Genomic DNA, 24,282 nt, shown 5'->3' with positions numbered 1-24,282 from the left:
CTTCAAATGAAACACTATTTAAGGAACAGAGAAGCAGCATCTTCACAGGACCGTAACAGGAACCTCTGAGCACTTAGCTGCAGGTAGGACTACTTCTACCGTACATGTATATTATAAGATTTGGAAATGTCTATAATGTTGCTATATAGTATTTATATATAGTGTTTTGAGACCATTCATTATTGATGTGATTTTCTTCCAGGCTTGGCTAAAAACACTATGGCAGGTGAGTGCAATTCAGTTTTCAAATTATTTGCTTGATTTGGGATTTGTGTGTGATTTTTTTTTTTTTCTGAGCATGGGTAAGGGACTAAACATCAGTGACAGTACAAGGCTTGTGCTTGAATATTCACATAATAAAACATAAAATAAAGCATTTAATTTAAATGTGTCATGGCAATGTTATTGTCCTAAAATATCCCATAATATGGTGTAGACTTATCTATCTTTCATCTTTTACACACAATTACAGGTGTGTTTACTGACCAAAAATACTTTATTTGGTGGAGTTACCTGCAATATGCCATTTTGTGAACATTCTAGACTAAATGTATGGACAAAAGGTTTTAGACCTTACACCTAAAAATCTGCTTTAAATGTTTGATTTTAGCATTTAAATCATTCAATCTATAAATATTACACCAATTTTATATTTTTCTCTTCAAAAATGTTGTCAAGAAAAAGTCTGGATAAATGCATGAAATGACGTCACTATATGTTCATTGACCAAAATTGAAACTGTAGTATGTGCCAAAGCAGGAAGCTCATTATTTGCAACCCATTTCCTAGTACACTTTTGTGGTATCTACTGTTTACTTTCAGAAAAAATATTCATGTATACTTACAATAACCATCAATAAGTAAACATTGAATAAAACAATTGAATACTTTCAGGAAATTTCAAGCATAAAAATACAGTTTTTATGCCTGTAGGTAAAATTCAGTGCATTGAGAAATGTTTTAATCCGTGACATTAGACAGTCACAAAATCACATGTAAGATTCTGTGTTTGTGGCCTGCAGACGAGAGCTTTAAGAAGGTTTTCCTGGACACTCATAATGCATACCGGGCCCAGCACAGCGCCCCCTCCATGACCTATAACGCAGAGCTGTGTGCCACGGCTCAGAAATGGGCCGACCACCTGCTGAAGGAGAACACTTTCGCTCACAGCACCACTAAAGATGGAGAGAACATCTACTGCTCCAACAGCAGTGTTCCAGTCACTCCAAAAGGTACAGCAAATGAAATGCACGCCTCACTGGTATATTGGTATAATGCAGTATGGTTTAACTGTATAATGCTATAAAGCTATATGGTGTAACAGTACAATGCTCTTCCCTCCTCATAAATACTTCTGTTTGCAGAGGTGGGTTGTACTCAGTTATGAGGCCAGCGCACACTAGAGGACTTAAGACCAATTTTTAGTCTCAGACTGTAAGATTCCAACATATTGAATATGTTAGATTAACTTTACAACAGCTAATCAGAGCAGCCAGTCTGCACCCAGCACTAGATTCCAGTGACGTCACAATAGTGCAAATGACATATTTCTCATCACCACTACAATCACTCTAACAGTCTTCCCTCCACCACATTACACTGTGGAGTGAACTAACCTCTCCTGTGAGACTTTACAGATTCAATCATTCATTTTTTTTTCTAAACAGTAACAACGGACAATTATTTATCAGTTAGCAGATTAGAAAGAGCTGCACTGTTAACATGTTCCTCACATAGTCACCTTGTATAAGTGTATATTAACTCAGTTCAGGTATTTCCTTATGATGTGGTTGCACATTTTATAGCTAAATTGGATGTTTGCTTTCCTTGATACATTTCAGGAAATGAGGCGGTGGATAAGTGGTATGGCGAGATCAAGGACTACAACTTTGCTAGGCCAGGATTCACTGGTGAAACAGGTAAGCTCCATCAGCCTACAGGAATTTAGGTGGGAGTCAAAAAAAATTGACATTTACTATAGAATGAGATTGTAGATTTAGATGAGGTTGTCATGATACAAAAAAATCCAAGCTCAATTCCAATAATAAGCAAAAGGCTTTATACTCAATATTTCAATATTTCAATACCACAATGATATACTAAATAAAAAAATGCCCCTTTTAGTCAAAAGACTGTCACAAAATAATAGTATTTTCTTTATATTAATAGTACTTTCTTTTCATTGCCATGTAATCTTATAATAGTTCTGTTAAAGCTAAAGATCTTTTAGTACCCAGTACTTCAAATAAGTTCAAATTAATGTCTAGTTTTGATATTTGTTTTAGTATTGATTAGTATCTGATTTTCAATAGCATTGACAACCTTAGATATAGATTCTATTGATCCAATCACAGCTCTAGGTGTGTAAGAATAACCAAAATATCATGCATCAGCAAAAGTCTCTCAGTAATATCGTTGCTCATCACAATATATCGAATCTCAAGTTTCTTTTCTTAAATTCATTGTTCTGGTGCAGCAATAGCTAAAAAAAAAACAGAGGGAACTACATTGACCATGATCCTTTGCGCCGTTCTGGTGTGAATGAATAAATAACAGTTCTAAGCACTTTTAAATCTTAGTTCTTTTAATTAAGTCTTGTCAAGGAATTTTAAGAGAAAAAAGTAGCATATTCACAATTTTGTTAGCCTCCTCAAAATATCTCAATAAATACCCGTACCGTGAGATGTATATTGTGAAAATATCGTACCATGAGATTTGGATATCGTTACATTCTTACTGTTTTCTTATACGTCACAAAAATAAGTTCAAAATTCAAGTAATTTTGAGTGATTTGGCATCAGTCGTGTAGCATAAACAGGCTTTGTTTTAGGTCAGACAAAGTACTACTGATTTAAGTACCATAAGTAAGTAAGTAAGTAAAAAGTCATTCTCTATACCAGTTTGAATACCGCAATGACAACACTCTTCTATAAACACAAAATAATAGATTTCTTCATGTTAGAGTGGTTTTGACCTGAACTATTGTATAAGATCACATGGTAAAAATGTTCACAAAGGGTTAAATTTTGTTCTGTTAGTGTTGTTTTCAAGTGATACATGCTTAAATGAGTATCCAGTACTAGTTACTGCTATGATTTTGTATACAAACCAAAAATCCATACTAGTCCTATAAACACTAGATCATATGTTAACAAGTTTACTAAATTTGTCCAATTTTGTAAAGCTGTGTTTTCCCATTTCATGCAATATATACTGTAGTTCCTTACCGTGTTATCTCCCAGGACACTTCACTCAGGTGGTGTGGAAGGACAGCACAGAGCTCGGGGTCGGCATGGCAACTGATGGGAAGACCGTGTTTGTGGTGGGACAGTACCGACCACCCGGAAACGTCAACACCACCGAGTACTTCACCAAAAACGTCCTAACCAAAGGTAAGTATACAAAAAGGGTTATGGAATTAAATATGATAAGCAGTGCAAGTGGCATTTTGGTGATAATACAGTTTTTACCAGAAAATGTTACGATAAGCACAAAAAGCACCAATGGAGTTTAAAAGGCCGATATTAAATGACCTTATTAAACTCATCACAAACATACCTGGAGCTGTGTTTTGTTACATTCACACATGTCTGAGTAGCATTATTAGTCTCTCTACATCTCCAGAGCTCAAAATGTTCTGCTCCACTTTGTGATGTCTGAAGCAGTAGTTTTCACGTTAACAGCTATGTAACGTATCAAACGGAAGGAAGACTGACACTTGAACTGGCAATTTTTAGATTTAATGGCAATAAATCTTCCAATCTGCCGTAAGAGCTAAAAGGAATATAAAATACAGGGTGTAAATGCGCATACACAAAACTCAACGCAAGTTTGATTATTATTTACATCCATCTTGACTACATCAATCAACAACGATAACAGCTAGACGTTTTTTCCGATCTCGTTGTCAAGCTAATCAAACGTTTTTACACTAACCGGAAATAAACCCTTCAAAATAAAAGCTCTAAATGTAAATGAAAAGTAAAAGTTAAAAAAGTTAATGGTTAACAACAGAAAATAGTGCAATATAAAAAAGTAATAATTAAAAATGTCACAAGAGGTTTTAACCAAGACAAATTTTACTATAGGTTATTTACAAGCTACCTTTTGCCTTTCGTTCAGTAGAAATTGGCAATTCCAGGTCTGAAATCATCTAAATGGTTCTAGAAAAGATGTAAAAAGTTTAAAACACAATGAAGACTTTTTGTATTACCGCATGACATCACAAGGTGGAGTGTTTTCCATGTTAGAGAAGAATTCAGCCTAAACATTCAGGGTTTGTGTGTTAAACATGTATGAATGAAACAAAACACAGCTCCAGGTCTGTTTGTGATGAGGAAACAACATTATAAGTTAGTCATTTTCCTTGCCTTGAAAATGGGTGGAAAGTGGTGAATATTCATTTAACCTGAATTTCCATTTACCTCAGTCTAATGTAATAATGCTCTAATCGTCATTGTACTGTGGGTTTTCCCTTTTGACAAGCATGTTTGCACGCATGACACAAAATGACTACTCATGAGGATCAAGTCACTTTCAAATATTATAAGAAAGATGAATATTTTTAAAGGTGCACTGCGCAACTTTTCCAGTGGAGGCTCAGTTACCTGCTGGTCTCCATGGAGATGTTATTGCGTTGCCTGGAATGTTCCATGGTATGACATTTAACACATCCATCTAGCATTTATTATGAGTGTTTCTATTGCTCAAAAATACAATAATTCTCTCTTTGTGAATAGCCTCTCCACAGATCTGACCTGTAATGTAGCCTATAGTTGTCTCTAAGGGTGTAACGATATCCAAGTCTCACGATACGATATCATCACGGTATGAACCTCACGGTATGATATTTATTGCGATATCATGGGAAAGCTCACAGTTATGGATGTAACAATATCCAAATCTCTCAGGCCAATATTTTCGCGATATACATCTCACGGTACGATATTTATTGTGATATTTTTGGAGGCAAACAAAACTGTTAATATGCAACTTTTTCCTCTTAAAATGCCTTGATATGACTTAATCCAAAGAACTAGGACTTAAAAGTGCTTAGAAGAGTTATTTCTTCTTGTAGTCTGCACTGAAATGGAGCAAAGGATCATGGTCTATGTAGTCCCCTCTGTCTTTTTTTAGCTATTGCTGCACCCTAACTCTTTAATTGAAGCAAAGAGACTTGTAATTCGATATATTGTGATGGTCCATGATATTATTGTGAGAAATCCGACGATGCAATATCACGATATTTCAGTTATTGTTACATCCCTAGTTGTCTTCCTTGAGATAGTTCGATTTAATCTCTACCGTGAAACATTCTAGTCACAGCAATAACATTTCCATCAAGACAAGCAAGCAAGTGATAAACCCTCTACTGGAAAAGTTGCACAATGCACCTTTAAACACTTTCATATTTTTAAAGAGGGGGTATTATGCAAAATCAGTTGTTTTTAGCTTTTTACCATAATATAACATTGTTCCTTTTTCAAAAATGTATAGAGGTTTTAGATGTCATTCATGCATGTTTGGGTATTTTAGCTTCCTACCCCTATTTGGACTCTCCTTATGGTTAGCTATAAGATTCTGCCCATAAGTTCTCCATAAATATACAAAAACATGACGCAAAACTGTGCACAGCAACTTGACAAACCGGAGGTGATGTGCAGTAGTTTCATAAACGGAATACGCGCTGATTGTGCTGTGATAGCGCTCTGAAGGGGAAGTGACAACGCATAGAGAGCAAAGGGAGGGGGGACTCAGAGCAACAGAAACAAAAGTGAAAGCATAGGAAAGTAAAGTAAAATACCCCCTCTTCAAGGTACTGTAAGCAGCATGCACTAGCACCTCTAAAAATGGCACTGCAACAAGAAAATACAGAAAAAGAAAGTCAAATGTCAATAAAACATCCTGCATGCAGTATCAATTTTTGACCAACTATCTGTGTTTGTGTATTTAACTTCATAACTCATTTTAACACCTCTCTTTTCCTGTTTTAGTTATTTTACACAGCTGGGTACATGTGACTACTCTACTATCATTGTGTACTGTTACTTTGCAGCATAAAGGCTGTGCATTTTACAGCAAAGACCACAGGCGGAGGAGGAGGAGGAGGAGGAGGCCAGAAGACGCCTTGCACTCTGCTCTAGACTGAAATTAGATTGAAATATTAATGTACCAGACTTTTATATTAAGCCTTGTGTCCAAATGAAATAAAAGTTTTTTTTAATCAACAAAAGCTATGATTTTTTTCCCTATTTCACATATTTTGCATATTAAAGAACACATACTATGCAAATTTTCCTTTTTGAGAGTGTTGTCTCACAAACAAAACATACAAAACAAAAACATACCTGAATTTGTATTTTATTTCATTCACGCTTGTTTTAAAGAGTACTACTCAAAAATGCTCCATTCCCATCATCACTGGACTAATTCTGTGGTCAAACTGCCGTTACAACAAACACACGGCTCCATTATCATAACTTTTTCGTTTTCTATGCTTCATTTTTTTTACCTTCAAAATTTTTTTTTTCATTACTTATAAACTCATCATGGTGAATAACAAAGATGCTCAGAATGCATAAGGTAAGTGAGGAATAACACTGGACCCCTGCAAACTGTTTAACATTCTACAACAAGTTCTTTTTTGTTTTTAAGACAGTAAAAAACTAGGCCTGTCTATACATAATTTTCAAATTTCCCTACATCAGTGTAATGGTTGCAGCTACAGTTGATCTGGCGCTGTCCTTGAGCATAGCTGTAAAGTAAATACATAATTTGACAAACTTTGAGTAACTGAAATAGCAAAGTCCAATACATTTGGATATGTCTGCATCATACTCAGAGGTAGAACATAAAGTAAAAGTAGTAAAGTACTGTACTTATGTATGCACTTTAGGTAAGACTGTGCAATTAATTGAATTTGTTTGTGTGTCAAACAACCTCCAAACTCATATAACAGCTTAACAAAGTTTATTTTGGGATATTTTTATATAAATACATATATTTATTTATTTTATTTTATTTTTTTATTATAGAGATTGTAAAACAGCTGAATATATAGTTATTTCGGATACATTTAGGTTTTTCTATGCCTTATTTCATGTTCAAAGTATATTTTATTCATTTTATGTTTTATACATCGCAAAACTGCTCTAAGGCACATATTTATAGCCTATATTTCTTTTCAGTTTGAGAGATTTCCGTAAATTATGAATAATAAAATGTATTTTAGAAAGAGAAATGCTGAATAAAGGCATCGTGTAACTCAGGCATGTCCTAACTATGCCCGGGGGCCAAATGCGGCCCTCAGACAAATTTTTCTTGGCCTTCAGGCTTCCAGGTGAATTGGTCCAAATGACCTTGCATCAATAAAAAAAATACTGCAAGTTTTTGGAGAATCTACCTTGATAAAGCTTATATTTCATATTTAGTGTGTGGTTTTAAGGATCTGGTGTAACTAAAAATAATCGTTTGAATAATCGTGATTTCAATATTGACCAAAATAATCGTGATAATTATTTTTTCATAATTGAGCAGCCCTAATTTTAGTATAATGTATGTTTTTTTACTTTTACTTCACTGCATTTGAGAGTAGGTATCTGTACTTTATACAGTACTCCACTACATTTTTGAACTGGATTGAAAAGTAAAAGTATTTTTATGATAGTCTGGGATTTGCTGAAAAGGCTGAGGGGTTTATTTTAAGATGTTCGTAGTTTGAGCAAACAAAAATATACAAATAAAAACGAGATAGGAGAAACGCTCTAATATATTCTAAATGTTGCTATACAGTTGTTACTGTTGAACAAAATTCAGCCCAAATCTACATCAAAATCATACTTTTCATACAGATTTTGATACTTTTTAGTAGATTTCATGTGATACCTTTACTTTTACTTGAGTATTTTTTGCTCCAGTATCTGTACTTTTAAACCAAAGATGTTCATTTTTGTCTTCATATGTACTTTAACTTCTTGGGTTCTTTTTTTTACTAAATATGATTTAGTTGCAAATGGAATAACAGTATAGTTTTGATGCTAATAGTAGTAAAAGTTTGTATAGCAGGCTAATTACATCAGGTATTTTACTTGGCATTTTTATAATACTTTGACCAGCTAGTCACTGAAAATCATCATTAGGGATTGGTCCGAACAATAGTCATATGACCTCCTCCTCTACAGTCAAGGCCAAAGTCTGTATGTGTGTGTGCGTGTGTGTGCGTGCGTGCGTGTATGGTATTTGGCACTGAGATGTGACATGGTTTCACTACAAGTAACTAGATCACTACTTCTGCTTCTGACTAAATACCGTTAGGCTAAAACTGGCTACTGAATAGGAACAGCAAGAAGCAGGACCATAAGAGAAATGCTACTATAACTGCAAGAGGTTGAGAGGAAATTGAGAGAAGAAATTCTGTTTTAGGATCATTTAATACAACTGATCTAAGTGTCTGTGAAGAGGGCTCTGCATAGACTTTATACACAGGAGAGAGCGGTCAGAATAAGAGGACGTGAAGCATGTTGTCACACTAGGTAAGGACTATTTTCAAAACTACACTAAAAGTAAAAGTTAAAAAAAGTTACCTGACTTTGAATCTATCTGCATGCATTTTTAAAAAGGTGCATTGTGTAACTTTTCTGGTGGAGTGTCCGTTAAATGCTTTTCTCCGTGGAGATGTGATTGCTTTGTCTGGAATGTTTCACAGTATGGTATTAAACCTTTCTATCTTCATGGAGACCAAACCAGGCCAAGTTACACGTCAGATCTGTAGAGAGGCAACCCCGCTCACAGTCAGAATGCCTGAGCTGTAAACCCACCTGTAATAATAATAAATCAATAAATGTAAAAGTAGAGCTGTTTAATGTCTGTGTTTACTGTGGAGCATTTCAGGCAGAGCAATGACATCACCACAGAAACAAGCAGATGATGGACCAACCAAAAGTTACATCTTTAATCATTAAAGGAAGGGTACTGAGAACTTCAATTTTGAAATTTCAGAAACATGACCTAACTCCTTTCCCACTCATGTTCAAGTCAAAGTTGCTTTTACTGGTAACAATTGTAGTGTTGATATATAATTGCCAAAACACTGGACATGTTTTGGTGCTCAAGATGATTGTCCAGTCAGAAAGTAGAATGAGCCCCACATGAGTCTCTCATTTGGGTTGCCAAGTTTCAGTGCTGAAATCCATTCGGCTTAAACTTAAAATGCCTCTCTCTGATTCGAATGGTCGTCACGAAACCTCAGCACCAGCATTCAATCATTACTCAGTGCTAGTGCAGCCTCTGTAGCTCACTGAATCCAAAACCTTATATATTTTTATACAGGGGTGTAGTGGGCGTGGTATGCAGGGGTACGCTGTTCACCCACTTCTGCCGAAAAAAATGACAAATATAAAATAGCTACAACTTAAATGTCAAACCAGAGCGACAGGTAATAGTGAAAACAACCTACATAGGCTCATGATATTTCCAATACTGTCCTGTAGTGACTTGTGACATGAAGGGACCAGGACTGAACCAGGACTGAACCAGGACTAAACCATAAGTGAACCAGGACTGAAACAGGAGGACTAAACCAGGACTGAACCAGAAGTGAACCAGGACTGAACCAGGACAAAAACAGGAGTAAACCAGGACTAAACCAGAAGTGAACCAGGACTGAATGTCGAGTGACTGCAGGAGAAAGGACCAGCGTAGAGCCCCAAGGGGCTAAGCGCAGCCGTTTCCCGATCGTGCTTTGCGGACACCCTGCTCCATGGGCTTGGGGTTCTCCCTCTTGCTTTTAAGTCCAAGTCCTGGTGTAGTCCTGGTGTAGTCCTGGTTTAGACCTGGTTTAGACCTGGTTTAGACCTAGTTCAGTTCTGGTTCAATCCTGGTTCAGTTCTGGTTCAGTTCTGGTCCAGTTCTGGTTTAGTCCTGGTTTAGTACTGGTTTAGTCCTGGTTCAGTTCTGGTTTAGACCTGGTTTACTGGTTTAGACCTGGTTTAGTCCTGGTTTAGACCTGATTTAGACCTGTTTTAGTCCTGATTCAGTCCTGGGCACATGTGGTGTATGTATGTTCTGTAGGTGATCATGAATGGCATTAATCTTAATAATATGATTCCACATAATTTTTTTGTGAAAAAAAAAACTTTAAATATTACTGATTTTTACCGGGCTGCTGCATTTATGTTTGTACTGAAAGTGTTTTTTGGTCGGTTTTGTTAACAAACAAACGGCATGTCAAGTTGAGTATATGGCATTCTGGGGTGGAGGTGGATGGGTGGGGTCAGGGTTCATAACATCGATGATGTCAGGAATCGCGTATGCCCATTTAAAAATCCCCACTACACCACTGTTTATATAAACCAGAACCTTATCTATTTTTGAGTAGCTGAATTTGATTAGTGACTGGTTTTGAACATAGCTAAAGGGGATTCAGATCCATGTACTCTATATTAAACATAAGTCTGTCCCAATCTTACGATCAACTCTGATTTGAATAGCAAAGATTTACACATGTCAGAAGTTTGACTAAAGTGACATTTTCATGACATGCTACAACGTAAATGTTTTAGTGGCTGATTGTTGAACTGGTTCAACAGCTATCATATGTGACAGATGAGTCGGTGTCGTCTTAAAAAACTGTTCTCAGGCTTTTTTTTCTCAGAATAGAACAGATCTGCTCCAGTTTTAAAAATGAGGAAGGCCCAAACCTTAAACTCAACCTCAACATAATCAGAACAAAATAAGAATGAAACAGAAAGGAAATTTAGGCAAAAAAGAAAACAGTTATAGATTGGGCCTTCAAACTGCATTACATTTGCAAAACAATTAGCATTTTGTTCCATTCAGAATGTATGGCATTTTTCATATTTGTACCAAATTTGGAAATAAAATTCTATGAACAACTAGAAGCAAAAACATCCATCTTGGATTGGAATTTTCAAAATGCTGAGTCAGCATTTTCTCTCACGTCGCATTTTCATCAACTCTGAAGGCACTTCACCCACAGGGCTGAAAATCTCTGTACATCATCTAGTGAACTGGGACATCAAAAGTTAGCCATTTATTATGATAACTCACGGTTTATAAGGCCGCAAATTTAAATCGATTTTTTTTTTTTTTTTTTTTTTTTTTTGCAATGTCAAAATTTGCTCCTGTTCGAGCAAGTCCAATTGGGCTCAAATTTGAATTTGTTGTAAAACTTTCGTTCCAAAACCTACTAACTGTGACACAAACAAAAATGTTGTGATAGCGCCCCCAACAGAACAAAACAGAACAAAATTTAATTTAACTTTTTCAAAAATGTATGACATTTTCCAGAGTTACCTTGGGTTATCTCAATCAAAAAAGTCAATGAAAACCATATGGTATTTTTAACTGTGTTGCCATGGAGATGCATAAAAGCTCTAATGTTATCCTAATCGGAGAGATCAGAAAAAATCTCATTCATGATAAAAATATTAGTATCGTGGGATATTGTGAAATTTGGCACAATGACTCTTCATGTCATTCTGATCAAAAAAGTCAGTGACAACCATATGGCATATTTCACTGGGTTGCCATAGAGAGGTGTGCCAATGTTAAATTAATGGCAAAATTTCCAAATTTTCTTACATTTCTAAGTGAAAAGACAACTTATTTGTTTGATTGAAGAATGTAAAATTTGGCACGCACGGTATTGCTATGGCGATGCCCCAAAGTGACCATTTTTATCTATGTTAGCACATCAACATCTCCAATATGTGCTGACTTGATGTGTTTAGTGACAAGCACAGCCCAAAGCCACAATAACACAGAAACTAGTGGCGCTTCAGCTGTCAGACGCCGTTCGATGCCGCTTGTGGCTTTAATTGTGAATGTGAAGTCAGTTCTTGTATTGATTTGAATATTCCTTGTTGTATGACCCCATAGAAAAGGAAGGTAAAAAAAACAAACAAACTTACATCATTAGCATTCCCTCTGGTGTTATTACCCTGCCATTGAGTGTACACTTTTGCAGGTTGTATTGTGAACAGGTGGCAGGTGGTTTACTCATCTGGCTTCATTATCTCGCGTGTACCTGTTTAGGTACCTGGCTAAGGCTTGTAGCCTTTGTTTGGCAGTTTCAAGTGCTTCATGTATGGGCATCTGGCTGTACCTCCTGGGTACTAGCTCTTTCATTGCACTTTTCTGGGCATCTGACAATTGGCTCACTTCTCTCCATGCTTCTGTGACTTTAGCCTCTAACCGTCTGTTCCATGGTGGGTATTGTTTCTCATGGCTTCTAGATTTATCTAGAACACACTGACACACACTGTGTGTTCAACAGGTCAGCAGACAGGTGATCACGTGTTTTGATAGTCATGCCCTATTTCATAACTGTTATTATCTTTTTTTGATTGTTCCTTGTTCCTTGGAATATGATTGTATCAAACCATAAAAACACATTCCTTATTTGTTAAAGGCTTTTACTGTCAACAGTAAAAAGCATATTAGGCCCAAGCCCCTACTAGCCAGGTTGGCGCCACCTAGTGCCTCCGCTCAATTTCATTTCTCTCCAGCGACTAGGTCAGGAATCAGATTACACTAGACGGTTTGCAAAAATGAGTCCGGGCGCCAGCCAATTAGTGAAGAGTCATACATTCTGAGTTTGCAATGATTTAAAGGATTTAAAGCTGGAATAAAGAGAATATTTGGTGAATTTTATCAAGGAGAAAGACGTTATTGACCTTCTTCCTACGGGATTTGGGAAAATCTTAATATACCAGTTAGCCCCGTTAGCGGCACATTACATACATCACGAACAAATAGCAGCGATTGGTTAAATGAAAAAAGTACCCGCGTACCGTCGAGCGAACGAATCCTAATGCTGTGAGGTCAGGCGATTTCCATGAAGTGAAACCAGCTGATGAATCAGGCTAAGCCCTACAGGGCATAAGGCCTATTGCTTTCACAACGATGAGTGCATGGGTCAAGCACGATGAGTGCATGGGCCAATTCTTACGAAGCTGATCGCTTCGCTCTCAACTTCCTGCTGTACCTGCATTGTTAATGTCTTCTTTAGTTTATATTTAACTTCAGTTGTGTATGCAGAGTAAATGATGCTCATTGTAATGAAATAAGGCTTTATAGAGAACTGGAAATTTCTGAAAATTTGTCTTGGAGCAAAGACATTTAAGTTTAAGGAAGTTTCGTGCTCTTCTGATCAGATATCTGTGACTATTTTCCACAGAAATGAACTGTTCAGCAAAAAAATGATGTCTGTTTTAAAACTATAGCATTCCAAATGAATAAGATGAGCCATAGCTGGACTCTGTTGGTGACTGTGTTATAGGTTATAGGTGCTATACGTTACAATGGTCATGTATAATATATTACGATAGATGTCTCCTCCTCCACATACCTGCTCTAAGGCCTGTATAAATACTGACGGCACAGGGCTGCACCACACCTCAAGCACATCTCTGCAGGTAAGGCACTGCTCAAGTCTTTACTCAGTACACAGGGGTGTTTTATAGCCTAAGATAAGAAGCTATTCATACTCATGTATGTACTCATGTACTCTATACTCATTTCAGTGCTTTGGCTTGTTTTGGCCATATGTAGGTGGGTGGGTCTCCAATTGACCAGAAAAATATTTAAATTTTATGCCAATTCAAAATCTCTACTGATGGTCTCAGTTATTTTTAAAAGTTGAATTAATCTGCTTATTCAAAATCAAAATAGTGTAAATATTTTGTGTTTCGTGTTAATAGCTGTAGTGATATAATTTGGATTCTAAAAGTTTCTAAAATTCTAAAATGGCTCCTATGCAGGGCTCCATAGTACTCAGTTACATTTACTTGAGTAACTTTTTAAAGAAATTCTATGTGTCAGAGTACTTTTCTAGAAGCATACTTTTACTCTTATAAAAACAGACAGCAGGATCCAGCAGTTACTATTTAAGTTGCTAATTACTTGGGTATTAGTTTTCTCAAATACTTTTTTACTCTTAGTTGAGTAATTTCTTGAACCTCTAGTTTATACATGAATATTTTTGTATATTTTCTTTTATTTTTCTGAAGTTACATTACACTTACTTGAGTGCAATTTTTACTACTCTACCCACCTCTGCTCCTAAGTCAGACCAAGCGAAAAACACACAAGGTTAATAGAAACAACTGAACGCTCACAAGAAGCCATTTACTCATTTACAATGTGTGATGGCTATTATAGGTCACTTTGGAGTTGTAAACAATGCAAAGTACTATGACATATTATATATTATATTGTTTATATAAAGACATAGCTGTATTAGTTTTGTCTGTGTATACCTAAATATAAATTAATAATATACAGTAAATACAGTAAAACAGACCTGGACTTGTGTTTTGTTTCAATGACAACTGTTTGAGTATTCTTTGCGTTATTAGTCTGTCTGCATCTGTACAGCTCAAAATGCTTTGTTCCACCTTGTGATGTCATGTAGTGGTAGTTTTCAAGTTAACAGCTACCTTTAACCTTTGGTTCAGTAGAGAAATCATCCAAATAATGATTCTAGTCAAGGTGAGTTTACTTCTTGTATTACCACATGACATCACAAGGTAGGTTTTCAGTTTGAGAGAATAATTCAGCCTAAATATGCAGGGTTTGTGTGTTATACATATGGGAATGAAGCAAAACACAAGTCTAGGTATGTTTCTGGTGCGAGAACAGTATAACGTAGATTAGAAAACAGAGTAATATGGATTCTTTAAGTGTACTCTTTGACAGCACTATACTTTGTTGCTTAACACAGTGACATGCAGTTAACAAAGAAATAAGTTCAAATCCAGGTCAAGCTACTCTCTCTTTACCATGTCAACACCACAGTTATTGTAAACAAGTGGCACAAAGCCTCAACTCAAAAAGCACTTAAGTCATATAAAGACACATTACGTAACATTTGCATTACCTTGATAAACAGCTTTAGGCCAGTATACATATATTATTGTCATGTATTTTAATGCTATGTCTTTCATATTTGTTGCAGATGTGATTATTGGGAGTTGGTGATAGACTGGCTGAAGGACTTACAATGGCAGGTACAGTAAGTGCATGCACTCAGCACATCAATATTTCAGCTGGAAACTCTCAGACCATAAATGTGTCGGAACTGAAAGACTTTTTGGTGATTTACTGATCCAAGTGTGTATATTTTTTATTTTGCAATTAATAAGGCTGTGGAAATAATAATTCGTAGTGGCTTTTTGTATGTTATAGGACCCATATTACACCATATTCTTAACTGTAATAGTGCTGTTTCCTCATCACAAACATAGCTGGAGTTTTGCAACACTTTGGGGACAGGAGTGCTACTTAGATATACAAAAATTGTGCAGAATTGTCCTTTTGGTGCTCTTCAGTGTAGGGACCAGTCTCAAATAAAAAGTAGAAAAAACTGAGGCACTCAATAAGTACAAAATAGTTAAAAGCCTTCAATACCACATGATAAAGTTAAAATCCCGCCAACGTGTTTCGGCCCTTCGGCCTTCATCAGGGCAAACTCGAGATAGATATCACAGTGCAGATTGAAAGTAACAAATGTAGGTCACAAATTTCTCCCATGGGAGACAATAAAGGATTATCTTAACTTATCTTACCTTATCACATGTTCACAGTGGGCTGGTCCACAGTTCCCTGGAGCATGATGGGACAGGTAGGCTGAACAGATTTTAGTTACAAGCTATTTAAGTATTGTTTTGTTTCATTCACGTATGTTTAACACAGAAAGCCCTGCATATTTAGGCTGAAAGCACTCTGTTCCACCTCATATCATGTGGTAATACAATGAAGTGGTCCACTGTGTTTTTAAACTCCATACACCTTCACTAGAATCATTTCATTGCCAAAGTAGAATGGAGTGTTTTCTGTTTGAGAGAAGAACTCAGTTTAAATATGCAGGGTTTGTGTGTTAAATGTGTGTGAATGAAACAAAACAAAACTCCAGGTATGCATTTGATGAGGAAACATTATAACATAGATCAGAAAACAGTACAATACTTGATTTAATACTTGATTATTATTCCAGATGCCAGTTTTAAGCGCGAGTTCCTGGATGCCCATAACACATACCGGTCACATCACAGCGCCCCTCCCCTCAAACTGAACTCGGAGCTGTGTGGAGAGGCTCAGAGGTGGGCCAACTATCTCCTTCAGAAGAACATCATGAAGCACAGTGACACCAGTGACGGAGAGAACATCTACTGTTACAGCAGCTCAGCACACATCAAGCTCACAGGTCAGAGGGGCCTGCAAAACAAAGGGAATTTAAAAATCACTGTGTAACTTTTTCGGTTGGAGGTCTGTCACCTACTTGTTTCTATGGATATGTCATTGCTCTGCCTGGAACGTTCCACAGTGTGACATCTTAAAGAGGTTCCTGGTTAAGTCCTGGTTTAGTTCTGGTTTAGAAATGGCTCACTCCTGGTTTAGTCCTGGTTTATTGTGGGTTTAGTCTTGATTTAGTCCTGGCTTAGTCCTAGTTTAGACCTGGTTCAGTCCAGGTTTAGTCTTGGTTTAGTCCTGGTTTAGACCTGGTTCAGTCCTGGTTTAGACCTGGTTCAGTCCTGGTTTAGGCCTGGTTCAGTCATGGTTAATCCTGGTTCAATCTTGATTTATCCTGGTTCAGTCCTGGTATAGTCCTTGTTTAGTCTTGTTTAGTCCCTGTTAAATCCCTGTTAAGTCCTGGTTTAGTTTTGGTTTAGTTCTGGTTTAGTCTTAGTTTAGTCCTGGTTCAGTTGTCCTGTTTTAGTCCTGATTCAGTCCTGGTAAAGTCCTTGTTAAGTCCTGTTTAGTCTTGGTTTAGTCCTGTTTTAGTCCTGGTTCTGTGCTGATTTAATCCTGGTTCAGCCCATCTCATGTTAGAAATATTGTAATTATACAACATGCACTGTACCAAGGCAAAAAAAAAAAAAAACCTGAAGCACAGTTCCCACAATTCAAGTGCCTTAATTTTCTTTCTGTCTGTACTCATCAAGAGGCTATTAACTTATGACTGACAGTGGTTGTTATTACTTATTATACACTGCAGGCTGAATGCTAGAAGGGATTCTCTGATGCATAAAGTCTGTATAAACCAGAGTGACAACAAACCGATCTGCCAAAACATATGTTCTTTATTTGTTCTGTATCTACATCTAAAATAACACTGAAAAGCGTTTATCACGTTACTCAGCCTGACATGTCATCTACACATCCAGTACAGACACTGAGTCATAGGTCTTTCTTTGACAGTTTGACAAGTTCTTCAAAGAAATCCATAAATCAAAATACGACTATATTTGCATTTTGCATTGCATTGCATTTTTTTAAGAGGGAATTGGATTTCAGCATTGAAACTGGCAACTCATATTCTTCTTATGAGGCTCATTCTACTTTCTGATTGAATAATTGTCAACATAAATAAATGGGACGTGTCCAATATTTTTTTGTGTAATGAAGAATAAATCAGCATAAGCTATACAATATATAATGTGAACCTTGTTTACCTTGTATTTTGGGACGCAGATTGGTCAAGTTTATGAAATATTCATTCAGAATTTTACATTCCCTGCTGGGGACAGTAGTGAACACAGCTCGATGATAAACTAGAACAAACTACAAAACAAATACATACTTCCCTCACCAAACTTTTCTTGATTTTCATGAATCCATGTTCTTTTCCAACAGATGCGATCTAAAAACCGCCGTAGGCGCCTCCATGTTTGTTTATTTGTTGTTCTATTTCGCCGTTTTGGTCAATTCTCAAATTGACCTTTTAGCGCGCCCTCTGGTGGCTGCTTAAGAGAACACTGTCTTGATATTCGAAGTTTGGAAGTGTTAGATATGCAGATGAAACAAATGCATCTATTTACGTAGAAAAGTGGAGCATAAATTAGCTTTTAAAGTTATATTTAAAATATAAGATTAAAAGTCCATGCAATTTGGCTGTTAGCACTGCCAACACCACGATACAACTCAACTTTGAGGCCAGCAGCTACTGTCTCTCTATGTAAATGTTCTCATTCCATTCAGCGTCACCGATTCTGCTGACAAAACGATGTCAAGTATTTGAAAAAGCTCATGTAATGCTTGGTTGTTAACATAGGGTGACCATATTTCCGTTTGTGAAAACCCGGACACCTTTAGAGGGGGGGGTTCTCGTATTTTTTTTTTTTTTTTTTTTTTTTTGTGCAATTTTGCATTTTTTTACAGCGTATGAACGCGTATTGTGTATTACAGGCGGGTAGTAATTACATACGGGTGGGTCAGGAGTAAAACAGGTCTAAACCAGGACTACTTCTGGACTTAAGAGAGAAAACGCCGAGCAGTTTGTCCACAAAGCGCGATCAGGCAATTCCCGCGTTTATCTCCGTGAGGTACGGAGCTGAGCCGGTCTTTTCTCCTGCCGTCACCCCCGAGCCCGCCCCGATAGTGAGTCCTGTTTCAGTTCTGGTTTAGTCCTGGTTACCTCCGCCAAGGAGGTTATGTTTTTGCCGGCGTTTGTCTGTCTGTTTGTTTGTCTGTTTGTTTGTTTGTTTGTCTGTTAGCAACATAACTCAAAAAGTTATGGACCGATTTTGATGAAATTTTCAGGATTTGTTGGAAATGTGAAAAGGAAGAACTGATTTCATTTTGGGGGTGATCCGGAAGAAATCCTGGATTCTGGATCACTTTGAAATTTTAGTTAACATTGTGGTAAATGGGGCCAAAAATTGTGTTTCTCAATATCTCGGTTAATTATTGACCAAACCCCATGAAATTTGACTCAGGGATGGACAATGGGATCCTCTTTCATATTCCAAAGGCTGATCCGGATCTGATCCACAAGACTGATTTTATCGCAATTTATATAAAAAATGGGGGTAGTCCTTGGCGGAGGTCTGCGCTCTCTGAGCGCTTTTCTAGTTTAGTCCTGTTTTAGTCCTAGTTCAGTGGTGGATTAGTCCTCCTCTTCAGTCCTGGAATCAGTCCTGGTTTAGTCTTGGTTCAGTCTGTGGCGTAGGCAGCGCAAAAATTTGATATAATCTCGGGTTAACGGGCAGGTGCGGTCCTGTCCTGCGCGGGTGCGTTGTTGTACTGGGGGTCTCCAAAAATGGAGCACATGTCCTCCCACTTGTCCCGACCGGGATGGAAAACGGAGAATTTCTTGTACAAGTCATTGTTAAATGGGCTTTTGTGCTTCGGTCTGTTGCAGACTGACCGACTGTTTGTGTCTCGCTCCTTCTGAGTCACAGACGCTACGAGAGACGCTCAGTTTAATGAGCGGTAATGAAAACCCGGACATTTGCATCACTTTATAAAAATTAAAAAAACCCGGACGCTTGGTCACCCTAGTTAACATGACCCTTTCTGTGCCTTAAATGTGTCTTGTATACGTGTCTTGTGTCTTCTACAGGCAGAGAGGCTGTGGATTCCTGGTACAGTGAGATCAAGTTTTACAGCTGGAACAGTCCAGGATACAGCAGCAAAATTGGTGAGTCCAACATTCTTTAAGAGGTTTTGTGTTACTAGTTCATACAGTAGTAAGTTAGTGCAATACAGAGATATGTTCTTTTGTCTACGGCAATGGTTCTCAAACTGTGGTGGCACCATATACTGTAGGCCTGTATATAAATGGATCTGGCTAACCCGCTGGTTCCAAAATAAGAAGTGAGCATGGTTGAGCTTCCGGCTCCATCAACTCCAGTTTACCCTGAAAAATTGTCACCTCTTATTCTTTAACTACTGCAGTGAACCTCATCGTTTTGGTCTTAAAATGTTATTTTGTCCGTAAATAAATGATTATTCCTAATATGGAACTCGGCTCCAAATTCGCCCCTAAAATCACCTCGTGAGCTTCATCTGAGTGGAGCTGAGCACCATGGATGATGTCACACATTCGTAGTTCACTCTTTATTCTTCATTCAGCATCTGGGTGGTACACAAGCCTTTTGTGGGTAGTGCTGACTTAAAGGTGCATTACGTAATTTTTCTGGAGAGCTCAGTCCTGATGTAGTTTTACTTTTCAGGGTGGCTAATGTTCAACATATCTCTCCAGAATTGATTTCATTACAAACTTTTTTATTGCTCACGTCTCCCCAGATATATAGCCTAAATACAGTTGAGTTGAGCTAATTGAGTTGAGCTGTCTTGTTTATCTTTTTTACACACTGTTTTGCCTGCAGGCAAGACACTTCACTCGTGTCTGAATGGTGTAACTTAGGCTAAAATGTACTATGTCAGGTTCATAAAGACAGGAACTATGTGGTAACCCCTTACGCCTGAATTTCTATACATGTATATAAAAAAAGTTTTGCGTGTGTTTTTGCCTTTAAGTAGATGGTAAATTAAGATGAGATTATTCATTTGGCTATAGCAAAAAAATAAAAAATAGAAATTTGTGTATGCTGCAAATTTGCACCAACTAGAAACATGTGTGCCAAAGGTAAAAATATACTCAAATGGGAGTAAAGTATTCTGCCGGAAGGGCACTCTGAAAAGTAAAATTTCTTCAGAAAAAATACTTGAGTTAATGTTGACTTGAGTTAAACTGAGTAAATGTAACTCAGTGATGATACCTACCCCTGCTAGGGTCTAATAGAAATGATCAGAACTGTCAACAGCTGATATACGACACGTCACCACCAACACCGGTGACAGTTCTGATCATTTCTATTAGACCCTAGCAGGGGTAGGTATCATCACTGAGTTACATTTACAGTTCTGAAGATGGCTTGCAGCAGCAGCCGAAACATGTCAACAAGGTAAATACACTTTACTGCATTGTCTTTAAAAAGAACCTAAGAAGTTAAAGTATATAAGAAGACAAAATGAACATCATTGGCTTAATAAGGAGAAATGATCAGGTTCAATATTTGCGTTTATTTTTTCTTATTATTATATTTCTTGTGAGAAGAATACTGTGTAATCGAATAGGAAGAGCTGTCTATTGCCCCTGTTCTGGGAGTATGGCATCACATCTCGACTCTGAAAACAGTTGGAGACAAATAAATATGTATCTGTGCTGTATCTGTGTAAACTTAGACTTAGACTTTGATAAACTTTATTGAGCCACAAGGGAAATTACTTGGACACAGTAGTTCTAAATAAATGGCAAAAATAACAAGAGACTGGTGTCAAATAAGGCATAATAAGGTACATATAAATGTATATACAGATAAAATAAAAATAGAAGTAATACGTTGTTGTATTGTTGTGTATTGTTGAGTCCTCCCCTCTCTTCTGTCCCAGGACACTTCAGTCAGGTGGTGTGGAAAGACAGTGAGGAGGTGGGAGTGGGTGTGGCCTCCAGTGGGAAAAAGGTGTTTGTGGTGGGACAGTACCGACCGGCCGGGAACATGAACAGCCCCATGTACTTCCAGCAAAACGTACTCCCAAAAGGTAATTTCAACATTTCCCCATTTCGTGTAGACTAATAAAGTAATAATAACAACGTGAGACCACTGCGGGCTGTCTGTATGTGATTATTATCCATGAACCAGGAAGTAAGGCTGGTGCACTGTTTACAGTGAAAGCAAAATTTCCTGTGGCCTCTGAAAGTTTGAGAGCTTAAAAAATCACTGCGTGAATAATTAGGATGATAGGAATGAGTGCAATAGAAGTAATTTAAAACGTTTCCTTTTTTCCTCTTTCAATTTATGTTTTTTGAAATTATAGGCTACTTTGAGTAACACAAAATATCCCAATAAGAACACAGCCATTTTGCACTTGTCTCTTCAGTTGCAGGTAGCAGTAACATCATTCCCAAAAGTCCTGGCTCAAATCCAGGATCAGGATTTGAACCTGGAGAGACCAAAATGATCTGCTGCACCCTGATGTAGAAGACCGGAATAGCACTTTCATTGAAGAAGACTTTTTACACAGTATAATAAATATATAGAAACATAAATATAATGATCATGTTGCCAATGTAAATGTATTTTTATTAAAGCTTGCTTTTGTTGAATATGTTCTGCCTTCATGTAGAGTCAAATAATGTGAGGATAAGACAAAACACAAAAAACACAAAAGAGTTTTTTTGTTTTGTCCAGTCTGTTGAAACATTTACGCTTTATCTGGCTTCTTTGGGAAAGTGATTTTATAATAAACTATTGAATTTGAAGTGCCTATCTGTAAGTATATATGTGAGAAGGATATTTTAAATCAGCTTTATGATTTATATTAAATTAATCAATGTGTAATACATTTTATAACTTGTCAAAATCAAATCTTCAGAAACTACTGTGAGGCTAGGTAAACTAAGTATTGTTGGGCTTTTGGTGGTTTGGCAAAACACTTCACCAAGCTTACCTACTATAAATGTGGTGTGTGTGAGTGGTGATGGTGAGAGGAGCTGATGGGACAGATTGGTAGCCTCACTCAAAGTAAATTAACATTAAAGTAAATCATATATATAAGATTATAAACTTAGCTGGTTTTGATCTGCAGACAACCCTTGCAGGTTGTTACAGAAAGTAAATATACACATAATACATACTAGACCACACTGTATATCAAAGTTAGATCATAAACTTTCTGTTTTCAAAGTTAATTTACACTGAATATTGTGTGCTGTGGGCTGGTCTTACCTTGTACTCCTTCAGTTGGGGCCTGGTTGTCACAGTGAAGGGTCCAGATCTGATGAGATACACTGTCTTTTGGGAGAAAATACACAAATGTTTATTTACGTATTAACAACACCTTGAAAAGATATGTACAACTTTGGACACCATGTTTAGTACAGCCCAATGACGGATTATAAATGCAAATGAGCATCAATATGCAAATTGATCTACATTTTTATATTTTTTTTCATCATCTAATTGAAAAAATGATTTACAGGTTACAGTTACAGTCTCCAGTTTACAATGCATATATATAGCCATATCTGTTCACTGATGGCCAACAATTCTGTATGCTGTTCTGTAAAATGGTTTATATTCTGGACTATTAAAGATGATTTCATTTCTTTCATTTCTTCACTTTTTACCCTTTTTGAGGTAAAGACAGCAGACGGCATTCACCAGACATGAAGTGTTCTATAGGAGCCAGTAGCAGCCCTGAACATGTCTGTGCAGGCACATAGTATAACATTAGTTTGTAATAGCTTATAAATGTCTATTAAAAACAGGACTGTTAAAAAGTAAGACCTTTTCCTGCAAATGTTGACGTATTCTCTCCATTATTGAGTTTTACCTGTGCTTTTTGTGAACTTTCTGTAAAACACTTGTCACTGTAGTTACACAGGCAAAGGTCTGTATATTTTAGTATCCTGATGTTTTTGGTGTTCTCTAACTGAAAGCAATGGATTGTGCAAAAAAAAAAAAAAAAAAAAAAAAAAAAGGAATAAAGAGCTGCACAAATAAGTGTGAATGAAACAAAACATTGCTCAAGAAAGTTTTTAATAACCTAGGACCTTTAATTTTTGTAGCATTTGAATGATATCTTTCATTTTTGATTTGTAACTGCTCTTACAATGTCATTATTTGTGACATGACTTCTCTTTTATAGTTTGCATGTTTTTTTTGTTTTTTTTTAGTAGACCTATCCCCTGTTATGTTCACCTGGATCTGCAGACCCTCCCTGACCAGTCCTCCTGTTAAAATGCACTGAGACCTTTGACCTCTGACCTCTGATGGAGACACAAAGGAGAGTGAGAAGCAGCTAAATGCATAATACATAAATGTGGAGTGCGTTTGTGAATAATCACCACTAGAGGGAGCCTGTGCTACACTGTGAACGCTGCCTGGGATGATATGGGCTAAGCTTATACAAGTTTTCCATGGGACAGAATGTACTTGAATCTGACACACAGCAAAAAGAGAGAAGTGAACTCTGCTCAACACTCACGAGGTACAGATATTTTCAGTTATAGCCCAAATAGCCTCTAGATAACATATTAAAACTGATCATAATTTTTAACGAATCCATATAACACAAATTCACATTCATCATTTTAATAAACACAACAATAGGCTACTAATAATGAACATAACCTTGGATATGTTGAAGGGACCATCATTTCAAGAAGTATATAATAATAACTCATGATAAAGCTGATTTATGACATATAAAGCATGTATATTTGGTAATACTAATCAAATTTATAAATTAATTAAGTATAATAGTTACAGTAGTTACAGTGTTGATTAGTGAATAGTGCTTCCTAGTGCTTCATCTGTTGTATTTCACACTTATGGCCAATCTAATTATTATATAACATTGCAAAAAAAAAAGTGGGTCATGTTGTACTGAATGGATAGTTCTTACTTGCATTGCTCTAAGGGTTGATAACTAGGATTTCACCAGGCCTTTATAGCTGTTTACCCTGTGGTG

The 24,282-nt window shown here is 36.8% G+C and overlaps 1 protein-coding gene across 1 annotated transcript; it reads left to right on the top strand.

Moving 5' to 3' along the window:
* On the top strand, positions 1-22,915 carry LOC110154662 (uncharacterized). The gene is made up of 10 exons (XM_055161492.1): positions 1-83; positions 203-226; positions 1,023-1,232; positions 1,842-1,919; positions 3,243-3,392; positions 14,985-15,029; positions 16,016-16,225; positions 19,364-19,441; positions 21,199-21,348; positions 21,688-22,915. Exons 2-10 carry the CDS (start codon positions 220-222, stop codon positions 21,786-21,788), a joined length of 1,029 nt encoding a protein of 342 aa, XP_055017467.1. The 5' UTR covers positions 1-83; positions 203-219; the 3' UTR covers positions 21,789-22,915.
* Positions 22,916-24,282: the final 1,367 nt, after the last annotated feature.

This window comes from Boleophthalmus pectinirostris, unplaced genomic scaffold, assembly GCF_026225935.1.
Source record: "Boleophthalmus pectinirostris isolate CB_2022bp ecotype Guang Dong unplaced genomic scaffold, ASM2622593v1 HiC_scaffold_4, whole genome shotgun sequence".
NCBI classification, from domain to species: Eukaryota; Metazoa; Chordata; class Actinopteri; order Gobiiformes; family Gobiidae; genus Boleophthalmus; species Boleophthalmus pectinirostris.
The sequence above is the reverse complement of the archived record's forward strand: the minus strand, read 5'-3'. Positions and strand labels throughout refer to the sequence as shown.

Coding starts and splice junctions, on each gene's coding strand:
- LOC110154662 (XM_055161492.1), top strand. Junction 15,030..16,015: donor TGAAGGACTTACAATGGCAG/GTACAGTAAGTG, acceptor TTATTATTCCAG/ATGCCAGTTTTAAGCGCGAG. Junction 19,442..21,198: donor AGGATACAGCAGCAAAATTG/GTGAGTCCAACA, acceptor CTTCTGTCCCAG/GACACTTCAGTCAGGTGGTG.